General features: G+C 40.3%; 1 protein-coding gene and 1 long non-coding RNA gene across 2 annotated transcripts; one reads left to right on the top strand and one right to left on the bottom strand.

The window, feature by feature from the left end:
• Nucleotides 1-49: 49 nt before the first annotated feature.
• On the bottom strand, nucleotides 50-3,472 carry LOC133711346 (putative disease resistance protein RGA3). The gene is made up of 3 exons (XM_062137481.1): nucleotides 2,300-3,472; nucleotides 186-2,196; nucleotides 50-81 (listed from the first exon to the last, which is right to left on the bottom strand). Exons 1-3 carry the CDS (start codon nucleotides 3,470-3,472, stop codon nucleotides 50-52), a joined length of 3,216 nt encoding a protein of 1,071 aa, XP_061993465.1.
• A 2,868-nt stretch (nucleotides 3,473-6,340) lies between these two features.
• LOC133707923 (uncharacterized) lies at nucleotides 6,341-9,314 on the top strand. Its single transcript, XR_009845416.1, has 3 exons — nucleotides 6,341-7,045; nucleotides 7,732-7,806; nucleotides 9,034-9,314. It is a non-coding gene; the product is annotated as an uncharacterized LOC133707923 (long non-coding RNA).
• The last annotated feature ends 8,816 nt before the right edge of the window (nucleotides 9,315-18,130 follow it).

The following is an 18,130-nucleotide window of genomic DNA, read 5'->3' as shown; positions in this document are numbered from 1 at the left end:
GGTGCAGAATTGGAGCCCACCGGGTAGGCTTAATAATCTCTGACAAGAATCAATCGTCAACATCTGGAGAGATGTGATGCCCTGTGTGATTGGAATTGATGTTAGATTATGACAAAAGCTAATCAACAATTGCTGAAGAGAGGTGCAGTAGTTGAGCCCACTTCCTAGACTTGACAATCCATTACACTCTATGAGATTCAATTTCCGGAGAGACGGCATGCCCCGTGCGGTTGGAATTGAAACCAGATTAGGGCACTTATATATCTCCAACTCCTGAAGAGAGGTGCAGTAATCGAGCCCAACCTCTAGGCTTGATAATGCCTCACAACCATGGATTTTCAATTGACGGAGAGATGCGATGCCCTGTGTGATCCGAATCGACTCTAGGCTGTCACAACCAGATATACTCAACTCCTCAAGATGAGGGAGCGTGTCAGATACATCAAGAGCAATACACGTCAACTCATCACAACCACTTACCTCTAAATGTGTGAGACTATTGTTATTGTTCAGCATCCCTTCTGGTAGACAAGTGAGTCCCTTTACACCAATTATTGTGAGATAAGTGAGAGTGGTAAGTTGAGTGCTTATATTTTCTATTGGCATGCTGTTACCCATTCTATCCATCACCAACATCTTGAGACGTGGAAAACGACTCGGAGCATTTCTCAATTTAGGACAGTCAATGAGATGCAACTTATCGAGGCAAGGAAATTCCACAACTTCTCCTTCAGCTGATATCCTCGGTGCTTCCATCCATTCAATGAGCTCTTGGCACTTGTTGATGTATAATGTTTTCAGTGCTCGAAATGAAGTTGTACCAGTACCATAAAACTCAGTTCCCAAACGTATCAGCTTATGCATCTGAATACCAAGAGATCTTAAATTAGGTAGATGGCCGAGTGTTGGGATTCCTTCACAATTGTTACAGCCAGCTAATCGAATCTCCTTCAAATTTTGGAGACCCGTTATCCATGACGGAAGTGTAGCACCCATGAAAAACTCAATGTTCAAGCTCTGCAAATTAAGATGAGGTTTCAAGCCATCTATTACATCCGTCTCATTGCCATTAGGTACCTCACCGTGTGTCCAGTCACATGTTAACTCGCTCAAGTGACTCTTCTCCGCTAAGCAAGCATTCTTTGCTTCTTCTCCATCCCTTACATGTTCTAGCCTATAGATAATTAAGTGGCCTCTCAAATGCTTCAACCCACCCAACTCCTCCATTGTAGGACCAGTCTCCTTACCCACATTAAACCAAGGTAATGTTTGGATTTTAGTTAATCGCCCCACAATCCCAGCCTCAAATTCCATTGGCCATGTTATGCCATCGTGATAAAGATGCCTCAAGTTGATCAAATTTTGAATCTCTTTTGGACATTTTCGAAGAGACCACGGTAATATCAATGTTTGGAGGTTATAGAGCTTGCCAATAGACTCTGGGAATGCTTTGATATTTGTATGGGAAAGATCTAGATACCTCAAGTGCTTCAACTTGTCGAGTGAATTTGGCGACTCCTGGTTCTTTACCTCCCAGAAAATTAAGAAATCTGGCGACTCCTGGTTTACCACACAGAAACTTAAGACACGTAAAGCACTTAACTTCGGTAAAATGATATTAAGGACCTGGACACTAGAAAAGAGTGAGCGCAGTCTTGAAATACTTGTTTCTGGAATCCTTTTAAGTTCTGAAGTCGGAATCCGTGCAACATGTTGAATCTCATCATCATCCATCTCATGATTGAGGTCTGGTGTCAAGCTCTCACACTTGGATACTTCTATTGCAAGATCATGCACAAGATCGTGCATTTTGGATTTGGTGATAACGCCATCCTCATCCTTTGTAGCATCTTGAAATAAGGAGCTCTCCAGTAGAGTATCAAAATACCCTCTGCCTATATCCTCCATTTCAATCCCCTTGCTTTGGAGATCATGAGAAGGACGGAGAAAACCTTGAGCCATCCACAGTTGGATCAAGTTATCTCTTTTAATTGAGGAACCTCTTTTGAGCATGGAGCAATATGCAAAACATTGTTTCAATGGGAATTCCAAATTGTCAAAACTCAACCTCAGAACCGACATAATCCTGCTATCCTCTCTGTCTGATGATACCTGCCATATTTCACTTTCCTTAATTGACTTCCATTCATTGTAGACGTCGCTACTATTCTTAGAACGCATCAAGCTTCCCAAAACCTACAGTTATATGAGTTTCAAATTTCAGCATAACTTCATCTATACATACCAAATAGTTCAACTACACATTAAATTATCAATAAGGTGATTGAAGATACTGTACCTTTGCCACCAATGGAAGACCAGCACATTTTTTGGCAATGTCCCTTCCGATTCCCTCTAGATCTGAAGGTATCGGAGCATTAGGATCTGCAAATGCTCTATCCTTCACTATGGACCAACATTCATCATCCGCTAGAGTCCCTAGATCGCATCTATCAAGTGTTTCCATGATTGATGCAACCCTGGCACTACGGGTGGTGACAATCACAGAGCTTCCTTTGGCAGAACTTAGTAGCAACAGACAACGCTTCAAATCCTCCCAACTATTAGCATCCACATCCCAAACGTCATCAAGCACAAGAAAATACCTTTTCTCTTTCAACTTCCCGTGGAGGCTTCCAATCAATGCTTCCCGATGTGAAAGATTTGCTCCCGTTGAGTCGTCATATGATTCCAGCATTCCACGTAATATTGAATTGACATCAGAAGTATTGGGTGCGTATACCCAGAATGTTGTATCAAAGTACATTTTCATTTCACCTTCTTTCAGCTGCTTGGTAACTATTTGGGCCAAAGTTGTTTTACCCAGGCCTCCCAATCCCACAACGGCCATCACCGAAAGAACCTTTTCTTGATTTTTGGAGTCGGTCAGGGTTGCAATTATATTTGTCAAAACCTGATCCCTTCCAACAATGATTGCATCTTTGTGGGTGAATTCATTTTTCTCAAGGAATGAGAATGTTTCCCTTGACTGCTTGCCTTGACTGCTTGCTGCACCTCCATTTGATCTCCTTGTCGTGGCGAGTCCCACACTGGCTGCTCGATTGTTGAGATTCTCCAAGGATGTGTTGATGTCGTGAATCTTGCGTGCCATCTGGAGACGAAATACAAGAGGATTGTTGCAGAAGAAGCCGAGTATCTTCTTATCCAGGCTTGTCTCCTCTATAACGATCCGATCTACTTCATATTGAACTTCCTCCAAGATATCTTCTGCATCATGAGCTACGCTTATCAGCCTCTTCATCCACCTGGCCCTTGCCCGCATTTTCCGATCTTCGGGTTCGTGCGCAGCATCATGTATCATATCCCCAATATCAGTTGAGGATACTTGGAGCTTATATAGCTCTTTGCGGAAACAGCAGACGATTTCGAGTCCCAATTGATCAGTAGCAAGTGAAGACACCTTACTCAGCGCTCCTCCGGCAGCAGAAGTAAGGAGAGAGAGCACAACCATCTTTCCGGGGTCTTCAGAATCACTCTCAAACTCAAGGGTGAATAGTCACGCAAGCTCCACGAGTCGGTCACAGAGGTGGAGGGGGAGAGTGTTTTAGGTAGTCTGTCGTTGTATGTAAAAGCTGGGTATTGGCTGGGATGGGATCCTTTGAAAATTAAACGACAAGAGCTAGCTGAGATTCCTTCGAGCATGATTGAAAGTTGACTTTTGTTGGACAAGATGAAACAAGGACAGCAACGGCCCAAAACAAGGACAAGGGCCCACCCGATGAGTTCTTTCTTATTTCTGACACCGAATATACCTACAATTTCCATACGCTTGCTCATCTCTTTCATAATTTTCCACATCTTCTACCTCGATCCTCTCATTGCTAAAAAACCAAAATCGTGTAAAATTCCACAAATATCCCAGACAGATATAAATCTCTTACAAAAACATACTGACACGGTCAAAACAGCAGTATAGTTAAAAAAATTACAAAATTAAAAAAATTGAAGTATATTTGAAAACCATAGACTAAGAACTTTGAGACTCAACCACTAGAAATGAAAAAAAATATAGAGCTTACTGTTCATCCAAATAGTACAATTTAGGGTGTGCTGAATTATTGCCCTCCATTATTGGCATCCATTGGAGATGGATGGCCCAAGTAAAAAGGTTTCAAAATTGATGTGAAAAGATGCAAGTAGCCTTGTACGAAATTATTTCAATATTTCATGTAAGGCAATTTTGGTGATTGCATTAAGTAAATTTAGAGGCTATGTGCTTGATGGTTAAATACTTTAGCTGTAGGTAATTGGAGTGTCCTATATTGCTCTGGAGTGTTGAAATTTTGGAGTCGGGAATCGTTAGATTAGCTCATTGTGTGGAAAAAACAGTAAATAGTGACTAATCTAACGGCTTCCGAATACTCCAAAGTACTATAGAATTTTCGTAAGTAATCAAACTAATAGCATATATAAGAGGGAGAAGATTACCGGCGAGCAGAAGTAGGGAAAAGATGGTGGAATGATTTGATCGAGGCATATACCCGGTGCGGTCAAACAGTGACCCCATTACATGTATGTTCCACATTATGCATCTCCTTTCAATCGGTCCAAGCAAGCCCAATCAGTCAGTTGCACTAATACTGCAGCTGGAACTTCCACTATATTTCTTTATCAAAACTGAAGATGTCAAGCAACCCTTTTGCCAATTAATCCAGAGTTGGATCCAGTTACCCTGTCAATAAACTTTTATGAACACCGAGCAATACGAAAAACATCGCGATTTCATATTTTCAAAACTGAACCTTCAAAACTGACATTTTTCTTTCCTATGCTCCTCACAATTGAGAGATCTCACTTTTTTTTTTTTTTTCTGACCATTCACTTGCAGTGTTCTAGAACGCATCTTGCTTCCCAAAACCTGTTGAAATAAAATTTAGAATGCACCAATTACTGATAGATACAACGGCCTTCATAAGAATTTTGTCATGTCCTTGAGCACACCTAAAACCATAATTCTCAAGTTTTCACTTAATAAATCCATACCCCTCAAATCTCTCCCTTAGTAACTGTTGGAAGAAAATTAAATATTAATAAATGTCGACTATGGTCATAGTTTACTACTTACACATTTATCACCTTTCACCACGTGCTTTTGCATTTGTACACGCATTATCTTCTAGTCAAGTACTCTTTGCATTACGAGATATGGAATAAATATAAGAAGACTTGGTGTTCTAAAGTTGCCAAGATAAGGCATAATTATTGCTTGATCTGTTTCAGAGAAACAGACTAACCACCTTTTCTTACAATGTTTCATTGTTGACGCCCTTTGGGCAAGATATTTTCAGGCAGCTATGTTGAACTGGGTCAATCCAGCAAACTGTGTGACGTCATTGAGAGAAAGGTACAAATTTTTGGCAAGAGAGAAGAAATTGGTGTCCGAAATAGGTGCTACGATGGCTATCATTCGAGTTAATTGGACAGAAAGAAACAGAAGATATTTGAAAGATGAGAGGGGGGAGGAGCTATTTGCAGGATAGGGTGAAATTCCCGGCTCCTTTGTGGCTTAAGTTTCATAACTTTCCTCAGACTTCATAAATTATTCATTCTTTGCTATTTTCTCCAATTCCAGTGCAAATAGTCTTCAGTTTCTTAATTTCCTGAATTATGGTTTATTTCCTGTGTCTGTCGTCTTAGTTTTGGCTAGCTAATTTTGTTGGGCTGGCTCTCTATCCACTACTCTATACTTTCTTTCAATTATATTATGTTCCCTATCAAGGGGTGGGGGGCAATTTAGGACAATTCTGAGGTTCACCCCTTGGGTGAATCAGCATATTCATCCTCTCTTGTGATTAAGCATAATAACTTTATAATTTTCTAATCTAACCATTCATGTTGTATAATGTAATACAAAAATTAGCTCTGTAAAAAATCAATCAAATTGAAGACCTTTTAGTTATTCATTTATATGAAATACATGGACGGTTCATCATAATAGCAGTAAGTGTTGTTAGAACCGTCTATTTGTTTGATTCAATTAGATAGATTTCCGATTCGAGTGATTTTTTACAGAGATGATCTTTAAAGGTTAAGATATGGACTGTTCGATTATTTATTAAGTAAAAGTGGGGTGAATATGCTTATTTACCTTAAGGGTGAACCTAAGAATTGTCCGGCAACTTAAATGATACATATCCTAAAAGAGTCACTGTACCATTTTTGGAACTCAACTTAAGGGATGAAGAACTAGCTATTGGATTAGAGGTATTTATTTGAGTGGAAACAAATTTAATTAGAAAAGAAGAATAAGTACAGCAAAGGGAAGGTGGACCTGATCACCTGAAGTCCACAAAGTAGATCACGAAGAGAAAAGCTTTGCTCTAAGCAAAGCCTTTCTTAAAACAAGGCAGAATATCGATTGTGGGACAACACCCCACCCCTCTACAAAAGCTTTGCACCCTAGATTACAGCAGCCTTCCAATCTAAAAGAATGGAAGAAAGACTGTAATCTTTGAATGCCTTTGAAACAGAAGCCCAGAGAGCTGCCGTATAATCTACTCTCTCCATAGCTCCTCCACCCCTACTCCCCAGTAGCCTTCAAAGATTATTTTGTTTCTTTCCATCCACAGCACCCAAATGACACCTAGTTCACTTCATCCCCAGAAAACCTTGGCTTTCTTCTCCCTTAAATAAATTCTTCCAGAGACTATTAGAGGTATTAGTCATCCACATTATGCGATGGGATCCAAATTCAAATCCCCTTTCTTTTAACCTTGGCTTTCTTCTTGGCCCGCCGCTGCCCCGAAAGCTGGATCGAAGACACCCAGACGAGCGAAACCGACCCGGCCGGAAAACGTCGACGCCGGCGTTGCACGGGCCGATCCTTCCCATTTTCGTGATCTCCTCTTCCCCCTGATCATCCCCATATAAGTCTTTCATCACGATTTTGAGTGTAGAACACTAGATCAAGGTTTGACTTTTACGACGTCCCTGATTTAATATGAAATCTGATCGGACGCACAGGAATAATCCGACTTCCAAGCTTGATCTAGAACGATCTAGGCCAAACCAGACTTAGCTCCAGGTATGGAAGTCGATCACCCTTTCATTTTGAACAAGTTTGTAGTTGGTCGCTTTGCCATCGGAGGTGGTTGACCCGGAGTTGACCGCCGCGTTGACCGCCCACTGACCACCGCTTGTGGCGGCGCGTCAGACCATATTTCGAGTTTTCATTATCTAGGCGATGATCTATGCATCCATACGAGCGTTTTGATATATAACATGGTCATGTTAGAAAAAGTTGATAAATAGTGGATTTACGTTTTTACGTTACTATTTACGGTTTTTACGTTTTATCTTCGGTTTACGATCTGCGAAGATCAGACCATCGGTTTTGCTTCAAATTTAGATATGTTGATCGTATGACTGTACCGATGACTTTGTGAGGTCACGGGCGAAGATCCGACCATTGGATCTTCGTATAATTGTAAAACAGTAATTCGGAAGGCGATTCGTGAGAATCTGACCGTCGGATTTTCATATAAAATTATGGAGATATTAGTAAGGGCAATTCAGGAAGATCGGACCGTTGGATCTTCGTGATAATATTGGAGGATGATCCTAAGGGCGATCCGTGAGGATCCGACCGTTGGATCATCATATAATTTCGATCCGACCGTTGGATCATCGTTTAATTTCAATCCGACCGTTGGATCATCGTTTAAGTACGTTTATGAGTTGTTGGCTAAGTTAAGATCATTATTGGATTAGGTGATCGATGGATTGATTTGGTGGACGATTCGGATTGATATAATTGGCTTTTTAGAAGACGCAGCTGGATTAGAGGTGAGTAAACCTCACGTGGTTCATATTACGAACTGAATAAATTTAATTACTTTATTTTTGTCGTAATTGTGTGAAAATATTTATGGAATGGACTTGATCAACCGTCCATAGTTAAGTAAAATGATTTTATTATACAAATGAATTTCACGGTTTTTGTGCTTGAACTATAGTTGGTATTAGTGGTCATCCCTGAGCGGATGATTACGTATATATATATTTATGTGGAATATATATATTGGTTGACGTGTGATTGGTGTGATGAAATGATTGAGACTGGATTGGATATTATTCAAGCTATTAATCTCGCATTTAATTGTTGAATAATGAAATGTTGATCCTGTGGTGTGAAAGCTATTTTATATGCCCAATTGTGAATATGTGGAAATTATTTTAAGAAATAAAGATTTGTCTTGAAATAATGTCTCTTTATGTGGGTGTACATATACATATATACGATCTATAAATCATAAAGATTGTATTTTGTGATTTTGATTATGTCTGAGAAGTACAATTGTGAAGCCGGGTGTTATCTACTACCCCGTGCTTAAGTGAATTACTGGTAAATGTGTTTTGGTGTTATGTGGAAGTTAGCCTTGGGCCCTAGTCCCTACAGATAGTGCACTATTATACTCTTAGGAACCTTGCTTTGTGCATACGGTTGCTTTGTGCATACCTTGAGTATACATACTTTGGATTTGTCCTCTGTATGCTGCGGCTTTCCCGTGCTTTGGTATTATGGACCCTAGCACGTGGATTTATGATTTGTTACCAGTCAACCTGGCTTTCCCGTGTTTTGGTATTATGGACCCTAACACGTGGATTTATGATTTGTTACCAGTTAATCCGAAAATTCACTAAAATGAAAAGTGTACTTATATTATTTTGATCAAATATCTATCTGTGATATATTGTTAATATGTGAAGGTGTTAGTGAAAAGAGAATCAAGCATGCTTTGCTTTAATGTTATTTCACATATTAATGTTGCAATAGTTGTTGGTTGTGATCAGTCAAATGTTGAGTTTTAAAAGAGAGTATCGAGAATATATTTGCTTTTATGTTTATGTGATTTTTGGAGTTACCGTGTGACTGTGTTGATTGTTTACTTGAGTTATAATAAATATAATTGAATAAATCAACAGTTCTTTCTTGTTTACTCATACGGGCTGTCAAAAGCTTACCGGGTTTTGTGTTGTTGCAATTCCCGGTACACTATTCGAATTGTGTAGCGGGTAATCTCACAGGTCAGGAGAATCAGAGCAGTGATCGTGCGGTTTAGAGTATTAGTATTAGATTTACAGCATTTGTTTTGTGAGGAGAATTATACTCATTTGAGTTTTACTATTTGATTTGGTGAGAGTGTGCTGTAATAAGTAGCTTGAGGATTTGGTTTATGTAATATCAAGAGGTGTAACTAGTGGTTGTTTCTGAGAGAAAAATTCAGAACGTTATTTGTATTGTTATTAGTCATGTTCCGGATTTGAATCCTTTATTCAAAATTCGGGGTGTGACACGCATGTTCGAAAAATTGTGGTTTGAAGTCTACCACAGATGAGCCTACGAGCATTTAGGGTAATGCTGCTTGTATTGAACAAATGAAGCAAGGCTACATCAAAAACGACAACACCAAGGATAATCAGCAACAACAAACTCTCCTTAAGATCAAAGTGAACTAGGTTCAATCTGAGTACAGTATGGCAGGCTTGCTCATTAAGTCATTGCCTAAATTCCACTTTCGAGGAACATGTTGGTAGCATCGTTTGCGGAAGTTATCCGAACTCCCATGACCGTAGTCATCAAGGGGAGATGCAGACATCAGGGGGAGATGTCTACATGTATGGTCTCGAAACGTGAAGGGTGTGTTGTGCTCTTTTTCCCCTTCAACCGAGGTTATTTTTGTCCCACAGGATTTTTGTTATTCGGCAAGGTTTTTAACGAGGCAACGAGAGAAGCACCACGTTTGGGCGACACAAGGGGGAGTGCATGTTCAAGTAAATCCAGAATATGTGTCTGGCCCAAACTCTAGGTTACTTGACCTAGTGGTAATAGGGTTTAATTAGGACTGTCAATGGGTCGTGTCGGGTTGGGTTCGTGTCGGGTCAAGGTATTTGTCGTGTCGCAAGATACAAACCCAAACCCAATCCATTTAATAATCGTGTCAAAAATTTAAACTCAAACCCAACCTATTTATTAAACGGGTTACCTGTTTCCAATCCGCTTAACCCATTTAACATATATGTCTTGTTGTGTTAGACAAAATAACTCATTTAAAGGTTAACAATGCGACCCATTTAACTAAAAAATGCATAAATTGATTAAATTCACTAAAAACTCTATAAGACGAAGAATATAAATAATTATTTATATTCATAAATAATTAAATCCAATAATTATAAAGCAAAATATTTCAAATTGTCTAATCCTATGATCAAATACTCCCAACGTCCTAAATTTCAAGAAGAAGTATAGCATAGTCGGGTTATACGGGTTCACTTCGTGTTGGCGGGTTGACCCGTGGCCGACCCATTTATTAAATGGGTCATGGCAGGTTGACCCACAGCTGACCCGCTTTTTAATCGTGCGGGTTCAACCCTCTTTGTTTCGTGCGGGTTTCGAGTCGTGTCGGAATTGACAGCCCTAGGTTTAATTAGAAGAATCTAGAGATTCCTATTCAATGTATTATTACATTTCCTTGTATGATTCAGATTCTATGCATTGTAATCCTCTATATAAAGAGGCCCCTATTATTAATGAGAATATCGCTCTCTCAAATATCGTTTCCCTAAAACATAAATTACATAATCATGATAAAATTTGATATTAATTCTCTTAGAAAACCCTAAATTGAAAAGGAAAAGATGTGGTTTGAGAATGCAACCTTCATCATTTCTTTCCGCTTTGCTCTCTGCAATTTTAGTCATGTCCATTGAGTTTGTTACAAAAAAAAAAAAGTAAGATGCATCAGAATTAAAATCTAATAGTCAGTCAGACTGTAATGTCCCAGCAGGGCATGCTCTCATGTTTCTTCTATGAGAGCATCATTGTGCCATTGATTTCCTAATGAAACAACTGCTTTGCTATTATTAGACATGCAATCAACAGTAGTCGAGAGTCAGGCGATAGGTGGGGAGTGGTTGACTTTAGTGAATTCACAATCTTATGATGATGGAAGTCAAAAATCGTCCAAAGTTAGTATATTGTGGTTGCAAGGGGTACAACGTTTTTGAAGGTGAGAGTGTTCTAGATGGCCATACGGATTGTGATACTACTCTTTCTCAACAAGAAGTTTTAGTTGAAATGTTTGGTAGCAAACAATTTGGAAGAAGATAGATGATGGATTTTATGATGATTTAGTTTCTTGTTCGGTGATGAGTAGACCTTGAATTTGGTCGTTTGTTACTGGTGTGATATGATGAATTAGAGAGTGCAAGTGTTTACATCTTCTTTAGGGACATTGATATGTCACCGATTGATTTTTTTTCGGTAAGTTAATGAAATATTGATGATGCATGTGGAGAAGGAGAACAGAAACATTACAAGGAAGCATAGATGTTATCTATGGCAGTGTCATCATATGGATGAACTCATACAAGATTATTATTTAAGATCACACTGTTCAATGGTTTCTTAGCTTTTGGCTTCTCAATCACTGATTTTCTGCTGAGAGTTGATGCATGCATGTTTAAAATTTTTCGAGTATGGATCGTGACGGCACTATAAAAAAAGTGGGCAAAAGCTACTGTTTTTGTTGATATTGGGAGCTGCCATCTACAGAATCACAGGATGGATGTCTTCTGCTTTGGCACCTGTCAAGACAGAAATAGGTCAGGGTGATGCTGGCCTATAACCCTCCGATGCCTAAATCAGTATCTGTATAAGATAAGGACAAGGTCACGGTACAAAGTGGAATAGTAAACTTACTTAACTAGGATGTGTTTTCCCATTTATAGGAGATTTGAGGTATGCACCCAAATGCATTTTGATGTGGCTGGAAGTGTGTTTCCATATATGTTGAAGGTCTTGTTGTCTACCTGGGGTTGTTCCCCATCCATGCCTAGCTTGCCACTGAAGGTGGCGCCAGTTGGCATGGACATTGGTGAGCTATGATGCTTAGTGTTAGGGTCTCCAGCGTGCCTCTAGCCGGTAACAAGGCGGTTTCTGGTGGCTATTGAGCCATGTATTTCAGTTATTTGTGCTCTGTACTCCCGTGGTATAATTAGCTACGATCATTTACCCACCATTATGTGTTAGTTCAAGTTAAAATGCTCCTAGATACCATAGATGACAAACTTTGTTTCATATGTATTAATTTATATTAGAATTTTAATAAAAAAAATGTGCCACGACTGACACATATTATGAATCTTTTGTCCTTTATACGTGGGTAAAGGCTATGGCATTGGCATATTTACCCACGAATCAATTTCATAGCAATTTCATAGTTGTTGCCCCTTTTTTTTTTTTTAGTGAGGATGTGTAATACCCAAGGTATATGGCAGGGTTTCTCTAGCAGAATATCATGAAACAAAGGCAAGGAACCTTATGTTTCTATTTGATCACTATATAAACTAGGCATATCCTGCAAAAAGAGGCAAGCCAGATCATGAAGTCACCACTAATGAAGTGGTAGAAAGAACCAGGCATTACACTGCAGGTGCTGACTACACATGCAGCTCAAAGGAGTATTTCAACAAAACAGAAGTGCATGCATATGTTGATAGACTTTGGGGTAACTCACATCATCATTTATCCTTGTTTACTCGAGAATTACTAGCAGCCTCGCTGCGGATAAGACTAAGTCTCTGAAAGTAATGATAAGTAGTGGCAAATTGTAATAATGTAATTTTGGACCTGCAGAAATTTTTCCAGTGGACACAAACTTGTGAGACAGTTTTGGAAGCGATCGGCTAGGTTGAATATCTCTCAAATTTGAGCCATACCCTTTGTATCTGTCCAATTAGGTGCAGTGAGAATGGCCATCCTAATTTGTTTCACACAAAGTGGAGATGGCAACCCAGAAATTGCAACTTGTGTAAGGAAAGTAATCAGCCATATCTCCCATATTATTGCAGATTGATTTATCATTTGATTTGTGTAATAGTTGTAGCCTTCCTTATATGTACATTTTAGATAGTAAACAGATTCCTTACTTGTAGGAACAACTTGTAATCACACTTGTATAAAGATACGATTCTATGTTAATGAAATCATCACTTCAGCATATCAGTTTCTCCTTCTTTTCATGGTATCAAAGCAGGATTAGATCCTGACTCTTCTCATCTGCTGCACTCTAACCTCTCGTGTAGCCTACCCTCCATTCTCTCATCGTTCCAACCAACATGGGCAACGATGATGTCCTCTCACCATCACCCAAGGATCATGGCAAATCAAAAGCCGATTCCTCCAATCCTCCTACATCTGAGATGTAAAAATCTGACCTCTCTAATCCCTTTTTCACTCATCATTCAGATCATCCAGGTCTAGTCCTAGTCTCTAAGCCCCTGAATGGAGACAATTATGCGGGATGGAAAAGGGCTATGACCCTAGCTTTGAATTCTAAGAACAAGCTTGGTTTTGTGAACGGCACAATAAAGGCTCCCTCAGAAGAGACAGACCCAGAAGGCTATGAGACTTGGTCGCGTTGTAATGATATGGTTCATTCATGGATCATCAACACTGTTGATTCAGAAATCACCGACAGTGTTATCTACTATCCTACTGCACACGAAGTATGGGAAGATCTTCGTGAACGATTCTCCCAAGGTAATGCTCCACGCATTTTTGAAATTCAGCGAGAAATCGCTTGTTTCCGACAAGAGCAATTGTCAGTTTCAGCTTATTATACAAAATTGAAAGGCTTATGGGATGAATTAGCTTCCTATTCTGAGACATCTCGAGGAGCACAGGCAGAACAACAAAGACTTATGCAATTTCTCATGGGGCTGAATGATACTTACAGTTCTATACGTGGACAGATTCTTCTGATGAGTCCTTTGCCAACAGTCCATCAGGCATATGTAGCTGTCTCTCAGGACGAGAAACAATGTTCACTTGGCGCCTCTCATCCGGCAGCAGAATCATCTTCAAGCGCTGCAATGGCAGTGGGCAATCCTGGCAGACCCAGTTTCAATTCAGGAAGAAGTGGACGCTTTGAGAAGACTGATCGGCATATGCAGCGTCCAGAACGCAATTTTGCGTCCCAAGAAGGACGCCCTCTTGATACTGAACGGCAACAAGGCTCTGGCAGGGGTAGACCTCATTGTACCTATTGTGGAGATCCAGGACATTGGGTACAGACTTGTTATCAACTGATTGGGTATCCCCCAGGTCACCCTAAAGCGAGGCAAGGCACAGGTTTTTCGAAGCAACCAAGAGCAGCTCCTTCGGCAAACCAAGTCTGCGCGACTGTTGAAGATGGTGGTGGGCCAACCGTGACACTCACTGAGGCCCAATTTAAATAGTTTATGACTGCTCTTAGTAATCAGACTTTGAAGCCCAATTCCAATACCAGTGCAAGTTCCAAAGCAAACGCCGTCACAAAACCAGGTTTGTCCAAGGTCGTTTCCCGCAATTGGATCATTGACAGCGGTGCGACTGATCACATTACTTCATCTACGCAATTATTACACAAAAATAATAATTGCTCATTACCACCTGTTCTATTGCCTAGCGGAGATAAAATTAATATTGCTGCTAAAGGATCATTACCTCTCAGTACCATGTTTTATCTTCCTGATGTGTTATCTGTGCCTAAATTCAAAGTCGATTTATTGTCGATTATCCGATTGACAAGAGGATTAAACTGTTCAGTGACCTTCTATCCATATTGGTGTATTTTGCAGGATCTGGCTACGAGGAGGACGATTGGTTTGGGTGAACAACGCAATGGATTATATTATTTGGTGGCATTAGCGACGGAGAAGTCTAAAACCAGTCCTTCTTTTTCCATCACACGCCCAGCCTGTCACCTTACCATCACCTCCAGCGATTTATGGCACAACCGCTTAGGGCATGTGTCATCCTCTTGTTTAGGTTTCATTGCTAAGAATTTTCTGCATGTTTCCTTTCCGTCTAATAATAATGCTTGCCATATATGTCCTTTGGCCAAGCAGAGTCGCCTACCTTTTAGTATTAGTACCATATCTTCTGTCAAACCATTTGATATTATTCATTGTGATATTTGGGGTCGATATCAATTTCCTTCTATTTCTGGTGCTCATTATTTTCTTACCATTGTTGATGACTATACACGTTTTACTTGGATCTTTTTAATGCGCCATAAAGCTGAAGTCCAATCACTCATTAAACAATTTTTTAGCTATGCTATCACTCAATTTGATTCTCGCATTAAAACTTTCTGTAGTGATAATTGTAGTGAATTCTTATCCCTTCGATCTTTTTTTAATGATAATGGTGTCGTTTTCCAACATTCTTGCGTTTACACGCCCCAACAAAATGGGGTTGTGGAACGTAAACATCGACACATTCTTCAAGTGGCTCGTGCCCTCAAATTTCAAGCACACCTCCCTTCTCAATTTTGGGGGGAGTGTGCTCTTACTGCAGTCCACATCATCAACCGCTTACCCTCTCCCATTCTTTCTTTCAAAACTCCCTTCGAACTTCTTTATTCAAAACCTCCTTCTTTCTCCCACCTACGTGTTTTTGGTTGTTTAGCTTATGCTACTAACATTAATCCCGCTCATAAATTCGATCAACATGCCATTCAGTCCATTTTTATCGGGTATCCCATCGGTCAAAAGGCCTACAAGTTGTTTGATTTATCCCGCAAGAAGGTCTTTACTAGCCGCGACGTCAAATTTCATGAGCATATTTTCCCCTATTCCACTCTGCCCAGTTCTGTGGTCTCATCATTGGGCCACCAACTGGGCCCAATTCCCTTGCCCCCTGACCCATTCACTTCATCCTCTGACTTTGACTTTCCCTTCTCTCCATCTGCATCGCATTCTCTCAGTCCCCCTATTTCTTCATCCTTATCTCTAGACACCGATCCCTCCTCTTTCACCCCAACATCTTCGCCGCCCCCATCGCCTCCACCGCCCTCTCTCTGTACTTATTCTCGTCGTCGTTCGACGAAACCTCCTGTCACCGACTTCGTCCTTCTCGGTCCGTCCCACTCTCCTTTGCCTGTTTCTCTTTCTCCTACGGCGTCGGTCTCTTCCCCAGTGCCGCCGTCGCTACTCCCGCCGCTTCCTTCCCCTCTCCCCACGCCTGCCGTGCCCATTCCTAACCCTATACCCGACCCTCCACCCGCTCCCGAACTCGTACCCGATCTGGCACCCATACCCAATCCCGATCCCATACCCGATCCGGCTCCCCTCCGTCGCTCCGGCCGCCTGACACGTCCCCCGGACCGCCTCACCTACCATGTCTGCTCCACCGTTCCCTCGGACCAATCGTCTTCTTTGTTGCCTCGTCCAACCAAAGGTACCCGCTACCCCTTGGCCAATTATGTTTCCTATCATCGGTATTTGCCGCAGCACCTCTGTAATTACAGAATGGATATGTGTGTTTCCCAACTAATGCAACTGATCAATATGTCAACAAATTTAGGAATTAGTCTTAGGAGTGCAGGCCTGTTCGCATCCTAATATAGGAGTGCAGTATAACTTGAATCATAATCGAAACTGCAGATCAATCTCAATAAGTCTGACGATGTTATGCTTTACTCAATTAACCAAACCATTCAAAGTAAACTCATCACACATAACACAAGATCTGTTGACGCAGTAAAACCCTCCAAAGAGGTAAACAACTGCGGGCACTATGCCGGTGAACAATCCACTATGTGAATATGAAAGTACATAAAGATCTTACACAACTCATCTACTAGAACCAATCTAGTGGGCAGCGGTGTCTCCTCGTCTTTGCTACTTCCAAATCAGCGACCTTGTTCTCCTTTGTCAATCTTGAGATGGCACAACTCTCACCTCGGTTGTCAATCACCTCAAGGCACAAATCATGCATGAACTACCAACACACATGAAGCATAAAACCAGAAAACTTTTTGACAGAAAAAGTTTTGGGATTTGATAGTCCTTCAAGAGCTAAACAAGGAACAGCTCATGAAGAATTCTCAACAATTTTGGCTCAATACTTTCTGAGGATGAAAGATCAGAAAGCTCTTTGTAAACGTAGCAGTGATATCTTTTCTGTTCTGGTGTGTCACCCTAACAACGTGAAAAACACACATATATATATATAAGATATGAATGAACTAGTGTCTCCTAGGGTTTCTGCTACAGAAAGGCTTTGCAAAAGAGGTTTTTATCCATGGATTAAAATCAGACGTTTAAAAGGAAAAGCCCATAAACCAATTTAAGAAAGTTTGAATGCTTTGGATAAAACCTTCCAAAAATTCGCATATCAGTACATTAGGATTGAAAAGATTTTCGCATCCTACAATAGGATTTAAAGACAAGTTCAGTCCTAACCACTTTACAAGCATGCACATGTATGCAAGACATACCTGAATGATGAGAGTTGTGCATGAAGCTTGAAGCATTCCATTCTTCTAAGGATCCAAGAGTAGAAAGTTATTACATGAAAACATGACTCTTGGTTGTTGCGCTTAGGAAATGCCAATCAAATAAACATTGCACTAACAATCTCCCCCTTTGGCATTTCCTAGGCAAAACAACATATTAATCATACACAATAGTTAATCCTATACTACCATGACCCATGAAATATGAACTTCCAAGTTATAATCTGCACACAAGAAACATAACACTCGTGAAGAACATGTATGGTTGAAGTAGTGTAAACATAAGCATATGAAACATTAAGAACATTAAACTTCCAATCTCTCCCCCTTTTTGCCTGGAAAGGACAAAGGGACCAAAGCATATTGTGCATAAGATTTCACTCCCCCTAAATTCAATACACATGTATTGGTAGCAGCGGAAACAAACATTAATCAGGGGGCTAGGAATAAAATGTCAAACTGATCCTGCAATAGAAGTGAACCTTCAAACACTCTTGAATATCAGTATGTTATGACAACTTTCAAAAGATCAAGAAGAATAGGGTATATGTTTGAACCAAGGTAACCTGCACTTTGTAGCAGACACAATTGAGAAGAACCAAGCAGAGATGATGCATGAGACAGACCATTACCACACACAGAGCAATCAAGCAGAGCTTTTCCAAGATAACATCAACATGAACACTTCTCAAGAGCATCAACCAGCAGATTTGAAAGAGAGCAGGTCTCAGTAACGAAACACTATTTATTTCAAAACCAAATTGAGTTAGGGTACTAAAACTGCTATGCTGAAAAGTGAACCCAGATCATTAGAGGCTTTA

The sequence above is a fragment of the Rosa rugosa genome, chromosome 5 (genome assembly GCF_958449725.1).
Source record: "Rosa rugosa chromosome 5, drRosRugo1.1, whole genome shotgun sequence".
Taxonomy (NCBI): Eukaryota; Viridiplantae; Streptophyta; class Magnoliopsida; order Rosales; family Rosaceae; genus Rosa; species Rosa rugosa.
The sequence above is the reverse complement of the archived record's forward strand: the minus strand, read 5'-3'. Positions and strand labels throughout refer to the sequence as shown.

What these genes read in the sequence shown, in the direction of transcription:
- LOC133711346 (XM_062137481.1), bottom strand. Translation starts at nt 3,472, where the DNA reads ATGGTTGTGCTCTCTCTCCTTACTTCTGCTGCCGGAGGAGCGCTGAGT. An exon ending in GTCTTCCATTGGTGGCAAAG is followed by an intron (nt 2,197 to 2,299) that starts GTACAGTATCTT and finishes ATATAACTGTAG; the next exon opens with GTTTTGGGAAGCTTGATGCG. An exon ending in GAAATTGAATCTCATAGAGT is followed by an intron (nt 82 to 185) that starts GTAATGGATTGT and finishes CCAATCACACAG; the next exon opens with GGCATCACATCTCTCCAGAT.